Raw genomic sequence first — 21,641 nt, forward strand, 5'->3', positions numbered from 1 at the left:
GCAGAAGGCACTAGTTTGGTTCATGAGATGGTCCATACAAACCGGTTTCTCTTTGAAGAAGCCCACTTGGAAGCTCCACATGTGCTCCACACTCTACTTGAAGAGGCCAACCCATGGTGCTTTGAACCACTTGTATAGTTGGGAATGTTTAATTCAAAGGAAGAGGCTCGTTCAGTTCAAAGTAATGCCCCTGGATCATTAATGTAGAGGGTCCTTGGCAGCAGCTGCTCCAACCTGCACATCTGCTCCTATTGCACCTCTCTGTTTGCTGTTGTAGGGAAAGCCTTTTCCACAAAAAGCAGGAGATTGAATTGCTGCCTGGCCCAAACCCAGCAATCAGCTCTCAGTTGAAATGCTTGCTTCCAGGTTTCCTCAGGGGGTTCAGTGTGATCTGGGGGCCTTTTGCTAATGTCTGATTCTTGCTGGCCTCAGAGTGTTTGGTTCTGGGTTTATAATGGAATCTTGACAGTACAGTTTCCTCTCAGGCGTGTGTATTTCCCAACTGTGTATTTATCAAGCAGAGCAACATAATGTATAAAACACATAAAATGGGAAATATTCTTTTAGATAGGTCTGTAGTGCCATTTCACTATTAAACATTCAGGAAAACTAGTTCCACTGCTTAAAAAAATAAGGAAAAATCTGGAATATGGGGTTTTAATCAGGAGTACATTGGGTAGCAGATTGCAAAGTGTGTAAATAAAGCTTAGCTCGTTTGTGGGGGCATCTCAAGCCTCAGTTAAAAATGTGAGCTTTCTTTAAGCCAGAACTACATCAGCAGCATAAGCAGGATAAGACTCACAGTAATTCAGCTTGATGCAGGGATCAAAGTGGGTGCATGTCAAAACCATAACTTTCCATACAAGAAAGGGAGTTTGGGAGAAGTGGTAAGAAAGATTTTGAGCCTTCAGTGAGCATCTTCAGGAGAAGATGCTGAAGGGGTTAATGAAATGATAATCATGGGGATGGAGGCGCTTGCAGGCGTTTGGAGGTGACGCACTACTTGCGAAAAGGGGGTCTTGTAGTTCAAGCAAGTGGTCCATGAGGAGGGGATGTAATTGAGAGGAAGTGTTTGGACTGGTTACCTTAAGCTGTGCGGTCATCTCCCAGGCAAAGCAATGAATCCCAACCACGAGTAAATACATGATGGGGAGCAAGGCAAGGGACCGAATGATCTAGGTGTCCTTTACTTTGTAGGATCTCTGATAAGGGATCTCGCAACATTCAGCAGCTAGAGCAGATTACTTAAATATTTCTTCCTGTTCCATGTGGAGTCCTCGATCACTCCAGAAATCAACTGAAATCAAGATCTAATTCCAGTGCTTTTTCCTCCCATGTCCCCTGCTCCCCCTTGCATCCGCTGCATGTCCATTTCTGTAAGTTTTCCCTGCAGAACAAACCTATCATTTTTCACCACAGGATATTTACAGCTTCAATCAGTGCCAAATTCAATTGGCTTCTGATCTCATCGCTGGAAGTTATAGATGCAGATATTATTTGCACTGTGGTTAATTATGGAGCAATCAAACTTTGGCTTTTCCACTGTAATTTCCTCTGCCAGCTAATTTAATTAATCACCCCCAGCTCAGCTCTTCCAGCTGCGACCGGCAGGGTCATTAATTAGACATGTGGTGGTAGCTCATAGACCAGTTCCTGTTAAGGGGCTGCTGCCCACTTGATCTCTAAGGGAGCAATAGCTTTTTTCAAAGCATCCAGACAGGATTCGAGGTGGCTGCCAGGTTATTGTAATCCTCAGAAGCGATTCCCAAAACATGGACTGCAAGCAAACAGCAGGATTACTGGGACTGGCCGTGGTTTGGCAAGGCAGGGCTGGGATCCATACATTCCCCACCAAGATGTGTTTTAGGGTCTGGCCCAGCAATTCTTCGTGGTACATCTTGTCTGTTCCAGGAGCTAAAAGAAGCCTCTCAGAAATGTGATATACCTTGTCTCTTAATAGACCTTGATAGACCAACTTGAATTACCAGGTCACATCAATAATAGGAACCTTTCTTTCCACTATAAAAGCCATACAAAGTAACCAGCTGGGTCTGCCACATTGTTTGGATCTCAGAATAATCAGGCATTATTTCTTTTTGAGGGTCCAACCTTTTCCAGTAGACAGAATGGATTCATTTACTTACCGCTTAAGTATCTCATCCTGAACATTAGCAGCAAAGGGCAAGTAATCTGGGACATGTGATGGCCCAACCTAATAGCCCTGGAAAGTCAAGCATTTTGCAGGGAAGGCAACAGATCCTTCCTCAGTCCTTGCTCTTGCATAGTCTGTTTTGATAGCCAGCAATAATGTCAGTCATTGGGTTCTGCTCTGCACCTGAAATATCAAAGCATCCTCCAGAGCCACTGTGTTCTCAGCCTGCAAATACAGTCATAAGCATTCTTCGTTACCAGGATCATCTTTACTCTCCTTGGAGCACCAGCAAAGCCACTGGTGTTGCCATCAGAGCACACACACTGGATGTTAAAGTAAGCTAGAAAGCTGAAAATCACCAGCATAGTTGTAGCTCTCAGGCAGCATTTTCAACAACATATGACAGCTAGCTAGTTCCACTGCGCTTGGATATCAAACTTGTTGCAGCGCTGTCATTTCTAATCAATGCATCTGTCTGCCAGCGGTAGATCACTGATGGATTAGTTGGAGTCTCCTCCACTTCTTTTCAGAATAGACAAACTCCGCTCAAAACAACTGTTTTAATCATCTGGGGTCACAAAGCCTCCTTTCAGCCTCCTCTGTCCAAAACATCCATCAACCCTACCCAGAAATTAGGAAACTGAAGATAAAACAATCAGTTCTCTTCACCACTGTAACTGTGCCTTTTTTCATAGCAAAACAGCACCGTGGGCTCTGGTGAGCTCCCTTTTCTGAAGGAGAGGGTGCTTCTGACACAGCCCTCCCTTCAAATGCATCTTACCCTTCACTGGTGGCATCTTTTCTTCCTTCTGTCTCTTACAAGATTCTCTTAGTCTGAGCTGTTTTGGGAGGATGCTTTCAATACAGAGTCCCTTCCTTGCTTGCAGTCAGGGAGAGCTTTAGGGGTCTTCACAAAGATGCAGTTCGGCAACTGTTTCATCAGAGTGGGGAGGTCACATCTGGAAGCTTCTATCACCACACAAGAAGGTTGTTGACATGTTATTGCCATCAAAGCCCTGAATAAGAGTTTTTGGTAATGGATAAGAAGTCAACCTGTCTCTTCAGAGAAGCTCTACACGTTGCTTTGGAGCAAAAGTTACTGCATTTACTAGACATCAGTGCTTACAGACTTCAGCAGGGGGCAGCCAGATCACCATGCTAAGAACACTCCTTTTGGATAACCTTTCTCAGCTTGAAGTCGATAGTCTCATAGCTGGAAATGCTGCCACTGAAGGAACAGGGCCCCTGGGGATCTTGTATCTTCATCTTAAAAAGGTACTGTTAAATAATTTACCACCCAAAAGTAGAACAGCGCCAGCATTAACTAGAACGCTATGAAAACCAGTTCCTCGGTGAAGAGAAGCAGCATCTGAAATTCCTGAAATAACCATCGGTGTTCTGTAGGCAAGCTGGGAAATTTGTTTGGTTTTGCTGTGCAAAAATGAGAATTGCACTTGGTCTCGATCAGCAGCTTGCAATCACCCTGTGCTGCTGCTACTGCACCTACTCATCTCACTTGGCTTTGTTTTATTTGAGCAATAAATACCTTAAATCTCTCCAGAGCCATTGCCCATCTTCTGTGGAGACTCATCATAGTACTGCCAGCCATTCATCAAAGCTTCCAAAGAACCACCACATTAAGTATTCCTCTGCTCCTTATCAATCAAACAGTTTACTTAGAACTTTACTTTCTCCTCCTGAAGTAATCAAAATGTGATATTCCACAGATTGCAGAAAATTGTCACTGCTGTATTCTGTGCTAATCCATCACATGAAACAGGCATCATTTGGGCATCAGAAGAGCATTAAATGTTTAAATAAGCAGGAGCCAGTCAATGAGAGAGTCCATTAACTGCTCCAGATGACAGGGCAGCAGAATGTTTGGATCACAGGTATGCTGGGAATTGCAGCACAGACCTTACAGAGCAGTGGGGCATCTACATTCTGCAGCAGGCACAAGGTTTTCTGTGTTCTTCATGCTGTTGCTCAAATACTCAAAAGGAATGCATAAGGCAGCAGAATGGCATGAGGTGTTTGTAGCTTAAGGCACAGTATGGAGCTTATTCAGCTCTTTGTAAAAGATAGTCCATGAGATAGAGACTTTATCACTTTCTCATACCTTTGTTTTCTACTGTACAAACTAGTAATAGCTTTCAGTGTAGCTTGTTCATTAATGGTGAAAGAGGGAAAAAAAGTCATTTTTAACCTGTAGGCATGAGCAAAACACCCTCATTTGCCATCTTCAGTTCTTGAAATAACTGCTCTGATAGTAAATGCAATGCGCAGGCCCCACATGATGAGGCTGTCCAGTGTAGACATGTGTGTAAGATATTTCACTAGTTCTTGAGAAGTGCTGAGGGACTTGAGTCCACCTTAAACAATGAAAGGTGATGTGGAAACTTCTCTCAGTCACTTCTCAGGGGTGAAGGAATAACTGTCTTCTCATGACTATTAGGATCCTCTTGTGATCTGACAAAGCATCAGCAAAATAGATGTTGAATCGTGCTGGAGTAAGGATATGACCTATGTGCACTCGCAGCTCTCAGTTCTTTCCTCTCCTGTTTGAGTCAAGTTGCATTTTAAACCGATTTCTCCTCCTAGTAGTAATTATGTGTTATACTGTTTCCTTTCACTTGCCCTTGTAAGGCAAGCTCTTCATTTCCAAGGGGAATAAATACTACGTGGAGTTCTGCAGGGTATTTTGCTCTAATCCAGGGGCACATCTTCTCTTCACAATAAAAAGACCTATTGTAATTAGAGTGTAAGGCTTCTTTTAAAAGGGTGACTGGCAAGGGGAAATTAGTAAGACTTGAGACAGTAATTATCAGCCACTGAAAATAGCAAATCAAGCTGTCCATACCAATACCCAGAGGAAGGAAGGTGCCCCAGGAGCCGTGGAGAGGGGTTAGATTAGAGCCGCCCGGGCGTGAGCCTTCTGAGCTGCGGAAGGTGCTGATTGTAGTTGTCAGGTTTGCTGCTGTTAGAAGCTCTCCTGCTATAAATACAGCCCAGCCACCCTCATCTTAAAAAGCTCCTTAAACCTTCCCTTTCCCCCCTTCCGCCGCTTCAGAAACACACTGGCTGACAGTCCAAATGTTTGAAATAATTGGATTCTGCATTCTAATTCATCTGTAAAGTATTCGTTGATTAAATTAGCCTAATAGATATTATTTCTTACATGACTGCATAATTTCATCCTGATTGGATCACTATGGCACTAACGAGTCCCCCCATTTACTATTGACTTGAGAATCACAGAAGGCTAGAGATAACTATCATCTTGTTTCCATTTTATTCTTTCCCAGGCTAAAAGTTAAACTGATTTATACTACAAAAGCCGTACAGCTGATGCTCAGGTACAGTTGTATTTTAGTCTTCGAGACCAGTGTTAGGGGGAAAAAAAAAACATTGGTTTATATCATCTCGAGCCCTCTTTTATTTACTCAGTGGGTTGTTCTGAAGCAGAAAGATTAACTGACCATTTAAATCCCTTTGGGGGGAAATGGAAATATTTTTAAATAAAAGGCATTTTATTATCCCATCAAAACAGATAGGCACATTGCAAATGAACCTCATAAGGACTGCACACACTCAGGGAAATGAAAATCCTCCTTTAAGGATAATGTTTCAATGAAAGCAGTTTTAGCCTCTGTTAGGGAGATTTTTTTTCTTTGAGCTGCAATTTGAGTGTAACCAAGAGAAAGGAAGAAGAAAACAAAATTGTTTTTAGTTTCACACTAAATGGAAGCAGATCCTTTTCTCCTAAGTAAGAAGGAGCTACCTTGGAGTCCCGCTCATCTGCCCTAAGGACGATGGATTCATGCAACCAACTGCCCAACCCGAGCAGACCTTCTGCAGAGGGGTTTTTGTTGGGAAGGGGTTAACAGCACAATTGGCTCCTTCCCCTGCCACAGTGGCTGGAAACAGCTGGTGGGTTTTGTATAGGGCCGCTGAACTGAGCAGTCAAAAGGAGGTTTTGGCAAACACTCGGCCTGCCCGGGACAAGAAGAGGTGGGTCAACTCAGGAAACCGTTTTCATGAGCAAACGGGGGGAACAATGCTGGCTCAGCAGGAACAGAAGGGAGACCCGCTCCCGCTGAATAGCTCCCCCCCAAAAACCCCAGCTCAAAAGGAAGAAGGTCCATTCGCTTCTGGGAATCCAATAAATTGTTTCAGGAAGTGGAAGTCTGTCCAGGCTAATGGAGCCGTGATTGACGGGTGGTTCTCATTACAGTGCCCATCAGGGGACAAAGTGAATTCCAATGTTATTTAAGAGGTTAAGTAGAAATAAGATGCAGGTGACAGCCCAAGGCTTGAGGCATCGTGCACTGCTCTTCCTGAGGTTTCTTTTGTGAAGAGGCTCTGCAAAACCTGAAATGAGTGAGGCAGGGGCAAGTAGAATTTAGTCCTACCATGACTAAAGATGAGCTTACCTGACTGCACAGGAGAGGGAATTGGGAAGTGAAGGTTGCTTTGGTAATCCCTGCATTAGGGAAGTTTTGTTCCTTCAGTCTGCCTTCCAGCATGGTTTGCCACATCCTGATGCTCTTGGGCATCCCAGTGCACAAGGAGGAGAGCAAAGCACTGTGAAAGTCCATGGTGGTTTCTTCTTCATGGCACAAGCTCAGAAGTTCCCACAGCCTGTTTCCTGAGCCCCAGCAAGAGCATCCTGTAGCACTCAGAGCCGAAACAACTACAGTTGTAGGACATTTGTCTGCTACTTGTACTCTGAGGTCTGAACCTAGCTTGAGAAGGAAAAGGAAAATGCATTACTAGTAACTCAGGTTGGCTTCTGTTCCTGACCAGGAGGCATCTTTGTATTGCCATAGGTTACAAAGCTGAAACTAAAGTCTTGTTTCTAGCGTTGCTCGACAGAAAATGAAGGCAGACTTGCTTTGCAAAGCATTCAAAATGCAGTGTTGCTTGCATAGACTGTAATATATGATATAAGCTGTAACCAGAGCTTTAAGATAGATCTGGTTGTATGCTGAAGATGCTAAACTGTACAGACTGTGTATTTTTCCCTGCTTCTGTACTGTTGCTTTTTCTGAATGCCCAAATAAGCAGTATTGGCTGTCTTAGCACTTGCGGATGTCATGGGGTGGGAAGCTGAAGGATCTGCTCTTGAGTCACGGTATTGATAGAATATTGCATGGTGCATGGTCAGATACGAGGATGTAATTTAACCAGGAAGTTCACGGCTGGCTTGTGAATGACAGTGAAACTCCCAAGTATGATGTGTGTAATAAATCTGGTTCAGTGTAGAATTAATGTGATGCTCAAAATGACTATTTACCATTTGAAGTTCAGACGTGACTGTGTGCAAGAAGTAAATAGCAGTGCACAAGGCGTTGGGGAAGGACACTTAGAGGGGAGAGGAAAAAGACCTGCTTGCATTGTTTCACAAGTGCATTCCCAGGTAATGCTAATGAGAATTGCACTTTAAATGCAGGATTGATTTGTGATGAGATCAGCTCTAAAGAGTACATTTGTGGAATGATAACCTGATTGGTGCTGCTGCCTCTTGAAAGGCTGAAGGGGTCTAATTGGCATATAACGCACTATAAATTTATTAGCAGCTTCTGCTTTCTCATTGGCAGGCCTTCTCCTGCTAACCACCAGGAAATTACCAATTTTCAGGAGTTAGTCACTCAAGTCGCACTGCGTCTGGGTTTTAAAAGGAACCCTCCGTCGCCACTCACATAAATCCTGGCTTAGAGCTTGTACATCAACAGCCTGCTGGAAACCGGTCACTTGTGTAGTGGACAACGTGAACACCGTGTGTTTACTATACAACTTCTACCCTCCTTGGCTTGCTCTCCTTCCCACCTCCTTGCTGCAGACCCAAGTTGCACAAAGACCATTAGGAGGTAACTAATCAGTTTGGCAGCCCTTGGGCTGCAGCTGCCACAAACCAGAAATTACAGTTTGTTGGCAGTTCACATTCAGGGCTTTGATGGTACTTATTGATACATTCAGCCCTGGGGCATATCAGCCAGGAGAGGACATACCCACTATTCCTGGGTTTTTTTTCAGGAGCACAATAGAAATATTCAGGAGCCGATGTAATCATTTCAGTGATTTTGCTTTTAAGATGGAGTCACAAATTAGAAAATAATATTCACATGTTTCTCCTAATTGGTAACAGATTAAGGGTGGTTTATCTTTTTTAAATCATTTCCAAATGTGTCCCGAAGAAGGATTTGCAGGGAAGTAGCTGGAAAAGAGAGGGCACTTTCGCACTGAGAGCGTTTGGCCAAGAGGCTTTAATTCTGACACACGGCTTTTCAGTCCCTGCACACCTCTCTCCAGAGGTGCTCTCCAAGCAGAACTTGCTGTCACTTTTGGAAGTGTCTCTGGTGTGGATTTTCTTTGCTGTCACGTTTTATGTGGGTTTCCCACTGTTAAGCACCAACCGTATGGCTTGTAAATCATAAAAGCCTAAAGGTTTGCAAGTGATTAATCAGCAGAGGTGTGCAATTAGAAAGGCCTCAGCAGTACTTGAGCACTCAGGTGTCTTTTGAAAGCTGAGTCCATTTCTAATCTCACCTTTTGGGACACATTTGGCCAACTCCAGTGTTGCATGTCCCGTTGTTGAAAATACACAGAAAAAAAACAGCATTAAGGTTTAATTTCTTAGGTACAGAGGAAACTCCGTGGATTTCTGTAGGTGTTTAACTGCTGAGGAGTTCTCAAGTCTTTTTTCAGTCTTAGTTGCTCAAGCTAATTCTTCATCTTTGCTCTTTCAGACATGTAAGCTGGTCTGTACCAACAGCCTTTTATTGCCATTTGTGGCTTTAGAAAGGCACCAAACCCCTGCAACCCACTGAAACTGAGGTAGAGGGAAATCCCATCATTTGCTGAACAGACAAAATACTTCAGGAGATGTAACTTGGCACAACAGTCATTGTGTTTACTAAATAAAAGTAGTCATTAAAAATGGAAAAGTGTGATGATTTTTATATAGTCCTTAGCATCAGGGAGATGTTCGAGGCAGCCAAAGTAGCTCTGGTGAAGCCACCAGTAGAGGTGGCGTAAGTGGAACAGGCAAAGGTGTGTTGGTGAAGAAAGGAAGATGTGTTGGAAAGGAAGAGGAGGGCGTGAGATGTATTGGAATCACTGATGAGGAGATGTTGGAAGAGGAAGGCGGCAGATGGGAGAGGTCTCTGCAGCATCTGAAGAACAAGGGTCATAGGAGTACTGCCCACAGGGATGGTCTGACTACTTTCCAGCCCTCTAGACCTTCAGCTGCGAACATGCCTGCCTTCCACTACTGACTTGTGCAGCACAAGCATTTGTTTTATTTGCTTGCTGCTCCAAATGTGTTTTTCTTCACAGTCTATGCTCAAATACAATGTTTATTACTTGTGTTTTTTCTTTTATGTCTTACATAAATTCAGTGTAATGGTGGGTTGTTTTTTTTTCCCAAAATACTCCAAGAAGTATTATCTTATTGCTTCTGCTGAAATTAAGGTATTAAAGCCCCCTGAAAGGGCTTTTGTTTTTCTTTGCAAACCAAACTGTGGGAGTTACTGGTAACAGAGAATCAAAATTGTCAAGAAAATTTTGGAAGGTCTTTGTGAAGCATTGTAATTAGACTGCCCTCTTCCAGTTCCTGATCCTCACATAAAGATTGAGTTCCCCTTCTGCAGCCCACAACATGTTTTTTCATTTTGGATCATTGAAACCACCTTTGTGTACTAAAGCAAGCTCTCATTTGAGATCTCTTTAATGCCTCTGCTGCAAGTTTGTCAGCCCTTTGGGTAGACTGGAGGATCTCCCCCCCCATCTCATTATTTATAAGGCATTGGTGCACTCATAGTTATGCTGCTTCTCCACTTTACAGCATTATGAGCCAAGGAAAAGCTCCATTTCTCTTCTCTCATCTGTTTATGATGTGATACGTTCCAAAGCAGATCACATCAGCGACTGTTATGGTATCCTTAATGCACTGTGATAGTTGCATCACGGGAGGAGCCACTGGGAAGCACATCGCTGATGTACATCCCTGTTACATGCCACATTACTCAGGCTCGGTGGGAACCTCACTTGGCTACCTCGCTCCGTCTCTCACCTGGCACAGATTATTGAGATTTATGCATTGAAATATTTGTATGTCACTCCCTTCTCCCCTCAACACTGTACAAGAGCTTCCTCTAATAAGAATATGAAAGCAGAAGCCCAGTTTGGGTTGGAAATAGCTAGATTTTTAGGCATGAATAACCAAGATAACAGATTATCTTCCACAGGACCTTTCCTAACAGTTAATTTTAGTAGCATTCAGAACTGTTCAAAATGACTGCCATGTTTTGTGGGAAGATGGAATTTTTTTGCCATATTTTGTGCAAAAATGGAATTTTCATACTTTTTCCCTTAAAAAAAAAAGGGGGGGAAAAAAACCTGGAATGATTTCTTGAGCTATATTTAAAATACTGTTGCATTAAGTGTTGCCTTCCTGTAGGAGAAAATTATTGTTAACAAATTGCAAATTAATGGAATCTTCTAACCTGAGTGACTGTATATCAAATTGTAAATTGAAATTTCCAGTCTGTGTTTAGGTACTGGCACAATGCAATTTGATTTATACACTTAAGACATCAGGTTAAGTATGGTTACACATGAATAATGAAAGGCATTAGATACTTGTTTGCAATTAAGATTCTCTGCATATATATGTATTACTGCAAACAAGCAAGAAGTGAATATATTCCTTGGGTTAAGCATGCCCAGGCAACTGTTGTAGAGCACCTATTGGCTTTTCTAGGTAATACTTGTAGTATGCCCAAGTGTTGAGGTTGACCACCCAAGAAATTGAAGCAGTCCATGTATATATCTAGAACCACACAGTGATAACTTACTAGCTTATTTTTGGTAGCCAGCACAATGGTATGTTTTGGTTTAAATTCTACATGGGTGTTTGTAGGCTTGTACGTTATATGTCTAGGTAAAAGGAATCAGATCAGGAAAGGAATAGTGTTTTGGTCAACAGAGGGTGGATGCAAACAAGTGATCATTCATGGCTGTTGTATTCCAGATTCTCATACGGTCTCTCCTTGCACATCCTACCAGAAACCCATCTTCCTTCACTGTTCACAGTGCTTTTTAAGTTGTTTTCACCAAGCTAAGTATTTCAGATCCTGAGAGCTCACCATTGTCAGTGGGATTTCCTCCTGAATGTTGCTGGCAACGCTCTTAGAAAAATTCTGGGGCTTTCAGGGTAAGTAGAAAAGTACAGTTTGTGGCATTCTTCAAGCTTTTTGTTAAATCTTTAGGGACTGTTTTCATTTCACACAGTTGCACAGAACAAAAATGCTTGGATTTGTGTTGAGAAAAGACCTAACCAGCTTGCAGGGCTTACAGTTGTCGCACAGTCTTTATTCTCAACTTAATAAGCCTTTTCTTAGCATCGGCAGCATTCCTTGCCATTTTATGTCACAAAGCTTTTGCTTAACTTTATATGGAGGAAACCTCAGGCGTAATATATTTCTTTGAGCACACCTTAAAAATGATTAGATTGAGTGTCTTGCAATGAAAACATAACTTTGCTGCAATTTGATGTGTTATATCAGAGCCCACAATTGCAGGGTATTTATCTAAAGAGCCTGAAGTCAGTAAACCTTGATGTCTTGGCCTGGCTTGTAATTAAGTGCAGTGATAAATCCTGCAGCTGTCTTAATGCCTAAGGGAGAACTGCTGCTTACCCTGTGGCATCACTGGAAAGCTAGCCTACAAGTGCAGAAGTAGCAGCTATTTTGGAAGGGGACGCTGTCAGAAGGGAGGGCAAAGAAATTGGAGAAGCTCTGCTGAATCTGAATTATGGTACTGGTGTCGTGCAAGACATGATTAATTTGAGAAGCACATTCAGCTCTGTACGTGTGAGCGGTCTCTGTCTGTCATGCACAGTAGGGCTTTTTGTTTTACCTTTAAACACACAGCTATTAAAGGAAAACTGGCAAATGTGTTAGTGAAGCTAATGGTAGAGAAGCTCCTGACCTGTGGGCTGAAGAAAACAGCTCCCCAGCAGTGTGAGGGCCCTTGGGCATGCTTCTGATGGGAAGCCACCTGTCTCTTGGGACTGATGATTTGGTTTGGTTGCTTGAATAGGTCTGATGGTAGGAGAAGTAACTTGAGTTTGGCATGTTTTTATGGCACTGAATTGTCCCTCTCTGCCTGTCTTCACTGGTGGACAAAACTGTGCAGGTTTAACAGCAGTGTGAATGCAGTCCTTAGCCACATAACTTCCCCAGGTGTAACCAGATTATTTCCAAGCTGGGTTACTATGCTGGAGAGCCTTGGTCCAGCGTCCAAGGCAAGACATGGGCTGTCTTATCTGTGGCTCTCCTATAGGGCTGGTCTTCATCCGTCAGGGATGTTTAACTTGTAAGAAGTAATAAGCTTAATAGGTTGACTTTATTTAATTATTAATGATCCCTTTCTGTCCTTCCAGCTCGTAAAACACCCTGTAGGTTGGCAAAACACTCATAATATTGATCAGGAGCCAGAGAGATATTTATTTCTTCTTTGCCCTGGCACACATAAATCCTGGTCCCTTTCCTCAGCAGGCGGGATTTACAGTGGGCTGTTTCTTAAAAGCTTTTCGTAATTAAGGAATAAATACCCATCGGTCTTTGTTTGCTGTCTGGAGCCCTCTTGTTTGCCAGGGACCTATATATCCCCGGTGGGCTTGTGCGCCTTCCCCCTTAGCAACGCAGCCAGGGAGAGAAGGCATGCATGCTAGGAAGCAGTCAACTGCTAAGCACTTACTTTGCAATAGAGTGGGGTCTTCTCCTGCAGAGAGAGGAAGCCCCTGTGTTTTCTCAGCATATTGTTCCCAGCTCCTCTTCCATGCCTCTCCTCCCAGTTCCTGCTTTGCTTGGGGCAGGAAGACACTTTGGAAATTCCTTGCTGCTAGCCCTTTCTTCTCACCTTCTCTTCTTTTTGCCCCTTTGCTAGTTGCAATTAAAAACATCATGGACTTCCCACAACATTTCAATCCCTTCATCTTGTGTTCCCCATCCCTGCCCCCAACCTCAGTGTTTCTCTTTTACCCATCCCAACATTGCATTGCTGACTCTGTGCAAAGCCATGCAGTTTATGGGATGCACCCTATGGTCATCGCAAAGGGGTTTGTTTAAACATCTAACCCTGGCACAACCAGCTGCCTGGGGTTGATCATCGGGTGATGCAGCTTCTTCCATGCTGGACCACAAAGGTAATGACACATTATGGGACTCTCCAGCGGGTTGGGAGGTAGGGGGTTAGTTTTCATGCCTTTTCTTGGAAGAGACACATTAAACTTGTTAGCTGGCCAACAGGAGACAAACGTGGTAGTGCTCTTGCTGAGCTGGCCAGGTTACTACTGCGTTACATGGTAGTACTTCAGTGAGCAACCAGCAATGGCAACACACGGGCACAGCAATGCGAGAGAGACCATTTAGAGGCCTCCTCAGTGACAGAATTCTTTTCTTTAGCAGGAGTGAAGAAAAGATAAAAGATTTCAAGAGGTTTTTAGTGTTGTCAGAGGTGTGTGGGTGATAAAACCTCGCTTCAAAATGCCTGCGCCAAGCCTGCTCCATATTTCTGGGGGCGAGAAATCAATGCTGTGCCGTGGTTAAATGCCTGCTGTCCATTGCGTTAGTAATGCCACCTTGTAGAATTTCACTGCACCTTTTGACAAATGGGAGTAATTTTAGATAACAAGCAAGTGGCACAACATTTTGTGTCATCCTTGTTATCACTTTGGTAAGAACAAGGTAAGAGCAAGGCTGCTCTTGCACTGGAGCTGTTGTATTCTGATGGCAAGTTCTCAGGCTCTTCATCTGCATGCTGTTGCCTACACAATCGGTTCTGAGGCACTATATGACACAGCTTTTGTTTCCTCCCTACACATCCTTTTCCTGTTTGCCTTTCATTGCTCTCCACCAAGTGTATGTGAGGGACAAATGAAGGCAGAGGTGAATGGCAGCAAGGAGGAGTCGGAGGGAGAGTTGAGACCAGCAGTGTATCCTGCTCAGATCTGTTGGGTCTAAAACTGCAGGTGGGAAAGCCACATGATGCACTCTGTGGGGCTGAGGTGTATAGGACATGGGCTCCTAAATGAACATCTCTGGTGCAAATCCACAAGGGAGGAATGCACTGAAGCTCCTTGAATGAAGCTGTGCTCTAAGCAGATCTGCTCTTCATGTTCTCTCAGGCTATCCGGTTAGCCCTCCCCCTTACAGTGCCCAGTATTTATGCTTCCAGATAATAATGATGTGATGTGGCTGGCAGTGTAATTTAAATAATTGGACATTATCTTGAGAAGCAAGCACCTAATTAGATCAAAATAAACTGAGAACTGAAATTTTCATCTGTTTCTAGTAACCCTTTACCTATGTACAGCATCACTGCCGTGGCAGAGGTTTCATTGTTCACACCACTGTGTGTACATCAGAGTTCACTAGTGATGCTCCTGCATGAGCAAGGAGCTTGGTGGTCTTTTTGGCCAAGGTTTGGCGGTTCAGCCCTCTCTCCTGGTAGCACAGGGTACTTTGGAGTCTTACTCTGTTGCATCTGGCCCTTGTATAAGCACTGAGGTTTGAAGTTTGTATCAGCAGTCTGGTTTTGAATGAATAGCTTCAGAGATAAAAGTCTCAAGAAAAGTCTGATTTTTTTTTGTTTCTTTTTTACCTCCTAGGTAGAGTTTATAATCCATTAATTTTTTTTGTACATATGCAATGAAAATATAGAAGTTAGTGTGATCCCTGCAGAAAAGCCATTTTAATACAGATGAGGAGGAGGCAGCTCACACATTCTCCAGCATTACACAGCATTGGAGTGATCTGAGCACATGATGTTGCCTTCCCAGCACACTGGCTTTAGTCTAGACTTCAAAAGTTCAGTAAAAGAGCCTTGGTTTGGCTTTGACAACTGCAACTGAAAAGCTCTGGAATTGAAGGGGTCTAAGTAGAGCAGAAGTTCCCAGGGCTGCAGCGAAGGAAAGAAAATGGGGGACATATTTACAAGCTGATGTATGTTTCCTTTATTTTTAGGGACTGGTTCGGTGTCTTTCTGATGGGTTGCTCTTGCCCACATTTCCTCGTACTCTTATTCAGTTGATTTATTTAAAGGTATGTCAGCAGAGGCTGAAATGAAACACTGTGCCTCCTCTTCCTGCTTATTGCTGACCGCTCCAATAATTCATTTTTTAGCTCATTAGCTAACAGGGGATGTGAACAGTGGTCCTCCAGGGAACTGCAGTGAGGTTAAGTGATCTACTGCTGACAACTCTGCTCTTGGACTGGCCTTCCTCCGGGGAAATGAAATCTCAACCAAGACAAGCTGTGGATCCCAGAAGTGAAATTGGGGCATCAGAGCAACAATTACAGTATTGATGTCATGTTGTCGGCATTGCTGAGGTGATGGGAGCAGCAGAGCTGAAGTTGTGTTTCAGTTGTCTTCCATTCAAAATGAAACGGTTTGTGTGCAGAGATGTAGGGAAGGTGTTCATAGATGTTGACTTTCTAGATACTCACTGAAAACCAGTCTCTCTACATTTTTGCTGTTCCATGAGGCATGGGCAAGTGTGTTTTTCCTCCTACCTCTATGATAAAGTTACTTTTTCTCCCAGAAAACCCCAGTGATGTATCTTTCTTGTGCCCAGTTTGGACCATTGAGCAAGACCTATGTCTGATGCAATAGCCGACGTCAGTGACATGCTGCCCCCAAATGTCTGAGGCTCTTAAAACACCTTTATTTTTGTCTGTAGTGTTTGCTACCAAGATTGAAGTGGCTCAGATGGATTTATATTGACAAAGGTGAATTTGCCAATCTATCCAAATCTATTTGCCAATCCACCCAAAGATGGATTTAGATTGGCAAAGGGTGAATTCACCCATAATTCGTAACGGTGAATTATTTTTAGCCCGATAGGCCTGTGACACTTCAAGCCATCAGGGCAGAGATGCAACATATAGATGGGTTCATGATCAAAAGGTGGACTCAGCAATGAACACTATTGCCCAGGTTATTCACGACTATGAAACATGTGCTGCAACTGAAGAAGCCAAGCAGTTAAAGCCTCTTTGGTATGGAGGACGATGGCTGAAGTATAAATATGGGGAGGCCTGGCAGACTGGTTATATCACGCTCCCACCAACCCGCCAAGGCAAGCGCCATGTGCTTACCATGGTGGAAGCAACCATCAGATGGCTGGAAACATACGCTGTGCCCCACTCCACTGCCTGGAACACTATCCTGGGCCTTGAGAAACACATTTTGTGGTGACACGGCACCCCAGAGAGAACTGAGTCAGACAAAGGAACTCATTTCTGAGACAGTTTTTTAGCAGAAAATTCAAATGATGTTATCTTTCTTGTGCCCAGTTTGTACTGCTGAGCAGGACCTTGATCTGTCTCAACAGCTGATGTCAGTGACATGCTGCCCCCAAATGTCCGAGGCTCTTAAAACACCTTTATTTTTGTCTGTAGTGTTTGCTGTGTTCCCACCACGAGACCCCAAAAGTAAAATTGGACCTTAATGAATTGAGTCTTTTGGGGCCCTGCAGGAAACTGAATTGAGGTGAAATAACACATGCAGAGGTTGAATTTCTAGGTGAGTGTAGCCCAGTGGCACAGCCTGCAGGGTCCTGCTCTGACCAGCCACACCAGTGAGCATCTCCTGAGGGGCCCAGTGTCTTCTTAGCTGGCCCCAGCTCTGCATCAGATTTCCTCTGGTTAAGGGATGAATGCGGCTTGGAGCATACAGTCAGCATTAATGCGGAGCTGTTATGGGTTACTCGATCATGCTGCAGGAGAGCGTCTTAAGAAAGGACCATTTGCATCCTCTCTGTCACTAATGCAGGTGGCAGCACATTCCCTTTCCCTTTAGATTTATTTTTAAGGGTGTTCTCTGTTCTTTTGGCAGACTTTTGAGGCAGTAGGTTAAACCTGAGCAGGATTGGCCCGTTGCTATCTATCCTGCTCTCTTGCAGCCTTCCAAGAGCAGCAGCATTGCCTTTGGATTGCTCCCCTGCAACACATGGCAAATGTCAGTGGATCTGTAAATCGGTAACCTAAAGCTCTGCAAGCCTGTGCCTGAACTTGGCATTTATTGTCTTTATTTTGGTGCATATGATGGAGTCACTATTTTAGCTGCAGGTGAATTCTGATTAAGAGTGGGAGACTTGTGTAAAACAGCTTGTTCTCTAAACAGGAAGGGACTTCAAGCCGTGGCAATCACAGCAGCCAGTGCTCTGACAGGAGCCAAAAGTTACTATCACTCAGAAGATGCTCTGGGGAAGATGGAGGGAAGATTGCAGACTCTTGACTAGACTAAAACAGGTGTATTAGTTATGTGTCTGAGGTATATTTTGCCTTTAGGATGTATGGATGTCGGAGAAATAAATTCCCTAGGCCCTGACATGTGCCACTGTTGTAGAACAGCACAGGTTGAATCACTTCAGTTTTCAATCTGGCATGTTTGAAACGTGTAGTTGGATATACTGGTTATACTCTCAATCCCTCTGTCCATGTTTAAAAAACATAGATGAGATGTTTGCTAAGCATTCTTGAAGATACTCTAGGTGAAACGGGGAGTAGAACTGTTGCAGTGGTGCAAGAAGACCCATTTTGTGATAAATAATTGCATGTTACTGTATCCTTTTCATGGCATAAAGTTCTGGTTCTGGTTTGGTTTTTTTACCTTAAAACAAAATATAAAGCACATTAATTAAAGATGCAATAGTAACAGAAGTCTTTTTCTTCCTCCTCTCCATCTGGAATACCTGAAATGATGCTCTCATTATCAGAGCCCACCATCAAAGGTTAATTGCAGCTCCCCAAATGTTTGGAGTGGGGTTTTTTTGGTGTCTTTTGGCTTGCAGGAGGCATTCAAAGGCTTGATTTAAAAGAAGCACTCTTTGTGTTCATTTTCTGTTTGCACTTTGTTTCTGGTGGGGAGGGGGAGAGCCCTGGACCTGTTTCTAGGGTAAATTGTAGTCGGGGTAGAGAAGCTCATGCTTTGGGAAGCTGTGCCTGAAAGCATCCAGGCAGGTCAAAGCAAGGTCACTCCACATGTACCAGGAAATGATGCAAAACTAATCCAGATTTGCTGTTGGAAGGATCTGTTTACCTAAGTATTTAAAAACAGATTAGGGCTAACCTGACACTAGATTACTGGAAGTAGTGTAAACAGGGCTGAAAGGCGTAAACAGAGCTTTGCCTTTTGTACTCCACAAGAGAGAATCTGCCACCAGTAACAAGTTGCCTGGTTGAGGTGATACATGTGGTTCTCACAGATTACCTGAGGTGCCTCTAAATGGGACTTTGTCTAGGGCTCAATCTCTTCGATCATATAATTGTATGGTAATTTTTTTAATGGAGAGTTGAGGGACTTGTTTGTAGTCCTTGTTCTCCTGTAATCTAATAGCAGGCAGAAAGCTTTTGATAGTTCTTTGACCTACCAGAAAGAAACGGTGCTTCAAAGTATGGGTTTGGGGGTTTGTGTTTTGGAAAAACAGAAGAAGCATCCATATTATGCCTTTTGCACTGGAACTTGTAGAAGGGAAAAGCACCCTTGCAAGCAAGGCTGTGTCTTTCAAGGCTTGCCTTCCTGTCTGAAACACAGGCTCAAGGTGCTTGGTTACTTCTGGTCTTAGATACAGAAATCAGTGCATTTTCTGTGACGTATTTTGCAGCAGAACCTTAACATGCAGCCATGCTGCCTGGTTGGTCTTTGCTCTTCATGACGGTGAGGGCTCTTGCACTGCAGGGGTTTTTAAGACCTATAGGATGTTGTGATCTTACCACCCCATAGGCATGGCATCAAGCAAGGGGGATCTTGAGCATTGCAGTAATATGGCTCAGTATCGATGAGATGGGTGACACAAACATCGCTGAACATCTAGGTTTGGATGAACTGTTTCTGTGAGGGCTTTCTTGCCAAACATTTTAAGGGGGGATAATCTCCTGATTGGTTTAATTGCTGTTTGCTAGTGTGCTGGTACCTGAATTGCCACCATTTAGAGGCAGCGAAGGCAGCTTAGAGTGACCTTCTCCTTTGGCTTCTCCAGGGAAGAGAAAGAGCTCTGGATACGTGCAAAATATGAGCAGAAGCTCTTCCTTGCCCCACTGCAGTGCCTGGAGCTTTCTCTGGGCCAGCATCTCCTGAGGGCTACAGCCGAGGAGGACTTGCGGACAGTCATCCTGCTCCTGGCCCATGGGACACGGGAAGAGGTGAACGAGACCTGTGGAGACGGTGATGGGCGCACTGCCCTCCACTTGGCATGCAGGAAAGGAAATGTGGTGCTAGTGCAGCTCTTGATTTGGGTAAGTACTTGGTGTCCAGGGGAGGGAGCTGGCTGGGTTGGTTTTTGCTTAGCCGTGTCCCTCTGCAGGACCTAAGGCTTTAACCTGCCAGAGGGTAGATTGAGATGAGCTCTTAGGCAGAAGCTGTTCCCTGTGAGGGTGCTGAGGCGCTGGCACAGGGTGCCCAGAGAAGCTGTGGCTGCCCCATCCCTGGCAGTGTTCAAGGCCAGGCTGGACACAGGGGCTTGGAGCAACCTGCTCAAGTGGAAGGTGTCCCTGCCTGTGGCAGGGGGCTGGAACTGGGTGAGCTTTAAGGTCCCTTCTGACACAAACCATTCTATGATTCTGTTTGTCCTGAATCCACTCCTCTATTTTAATGCTGTCTTGGCAACACCACCTCTCTTCTTTCTGTAGTATGGTGTCGATGTGATGGCACGCGATGCCCATGGAAACACAGCATTGGCCTATGCCCGGCAGGCCTCCAGCCAGGAGTGCATTGATGTTCTCCTCCAATACGGCTGCCCCGACGAGCGCTTCGTCCTCATGGCCACTCCAAACTTGTCCAGGAAGAACAATAACCGGAACAACAGCAGCGGAAGGATGCCCACCATTATCTGAGGAAGAGCTCACTCGTGTATTCGCTGACCTGAATTACATCCGCAGCCTCATATTCCTCCATCCCCATCACAGCTCTGCTCTGTGAGTCTGGTAACTCTCCTTTCCCCTTTTCCCTTTGGTACATCCCTGTCCCATCCGGAAACAGTGAGGGGATGAGAAGGAGCAAAAGGGGCTGCAGAGAAAGCAGTTGTTTCAGTGGCAGCTCTCCAACGATGGAAACAAGCAGGCGAGTGCATGGGGGTTGAGCAGGACACGCTGCGCGTGGCACCGGGACCATGGGAGAGCGGTCGTCCCCGTGGGGGGGAGACCAGGCTTCCCAATCGTGGAGGGAAGGGGCGGAGGGAGAGGCAAGCGAGAGGAAAAGGAAGGAGAGATGGTGACTTTCTGTAACTGACAGTTAAGCACATCAGTACATTTCACCTCTACCAAACACGACGCCTGGATTTCATTCTCTTCTCTGAAGAGCTTGACGGCATAAATCAGAAGCAAGCACAGAGTTTGTCAGGTTTGAAGCTCCTATGATGGTATGTGTCAAATCAGTTGTAGCTAATCTGTCCGGGGAGAATACTGGCTTCATTACACTTGTATAGTTGAGTTCTTCCAGCATTACCGCTGTTTAATAGAACATGATTAGTCATCACGGAGAAAAAAGCATATTAGCTGAGGAGGTAGTTACATGGCACGCTTCGGTGATTGCTTGGATGTGATTGCAATATTCTTAGAAGCATCATATTATCTCAGACATGTTCTTTCAAGCCCTTGGAGCCCTCCTTTCTAAATTCACTGTCATAATTTAGTATCTGTTTAATTTTTCAGTCCAAAGAGAGGAAATGAGTTGCTGAGTGTTATTTGACTGCAGTCTCCTCGGTGTAAAAACAAAATGGAAAAAATAAATAAGAGTAAGTCTGAAACACAGAAAGGAATAATGAACACCGCTAAGGAAAAGCATTTCAAGTACGTTTAGTGAAATTAATAAACGCATTAAAGGCTAATATTTTTTCAGGCAGCAGACATCGGTTCTGTCATTTTGCCAAGGTAAATGTGTTGAGTTTTTGGTCACTCCTGTGATGCATTGCCTAACTTATACAGATTTTTGTATTGTGTCTCTAGATGATATGTATGTAAAATCTATTTGAATAAAAAACAAATAATATGCATTGATTATTTTTTTGTTGTTGTACAGAAAATGACATCTCTGTTAATTTATAAACTGTAATGGATGTGAGCTAAATAATGTGCAACTAGTTAGGGTCTGTGCATCGCAGATCATTGTACTTTGACAATATTCCCAGCAGTGAACTCTTGTTTCCATCGCCAGCCTTTGAGGAGGGTATCAGAAGGACATGCTGGTGGTTTTGGCAAGAAAATAGAAGGCGTGTGAGACCTTTCAGAAAGGAAAAAGAGGCTGTTCCTCAGCGCTGTAAATGTGTTTTACTCCCAGAGTCACAAAGCTTTCACAAGCCAAGACAAAAAGCCCAAGCCTGGCTGTGGGAAGATCAGATTTGATTAAGTTCAGAATTGATAGCCTTCACCGCGGCAGGCAGGGCATGGCTGCACTTGACTCCCAACCTGGCTGCTTGCTGCGA

General features: G+C 44.1%; 1 protein-coding gene across 8 annotated transcripts in view; it reads left to right on the plus strand.

The window, feature by feature from the left end:
* Positions 1-21,212, plus strand: part of AGAP1 (ArfGAP with GTPase domain, ankyrin repeat and PH domain 1) — a 319,948-nt gene extending 298,736 nt beyond the window's left edge. For all 8 annotated transcript variants that reach the window (XM_061379186.1, XM_061379187.1, XM_061379188.1 and 5 more), the window contains 2 exons: positions 19,203-19,458; positions 19,852-21,212. In XM_061379186.1, the coding sequence (XP_061235170.1) occupies positions 19,203-19,458; positions 19,852-20,055 (460 nt within the window). In that variant the 3' untranslated portion in view covers positions 20,056-21,212. The remainder of the gene's footprint in view (positions 1-19,202; positions 19,459-19,851) is intronic.
* The last annotated feature ends 429 nt before the right edge of the window (positions 21,213-21,641 follow it).

The sequence above is a fragment of the Neopsephotus bourkii genome, unplaced genomic scaffold (assembly GCF_033783945.1).
Source record: "Neopsephotus bourkii isolate Nb327-2 ecotype Australia unplaced genomic scaffold, CSIRO-AGI_Nbou_v1 NB_1768, whole genome shotgun sequence".
In the NCBI taxonomy this organism is placed as follows: domain Eukaryota; kingdom Metazoa; phylum Chordata; class Aves; order Psittaciformes; family Psittacidae; genus Neopsephotus; species Neopsephotus bourkii.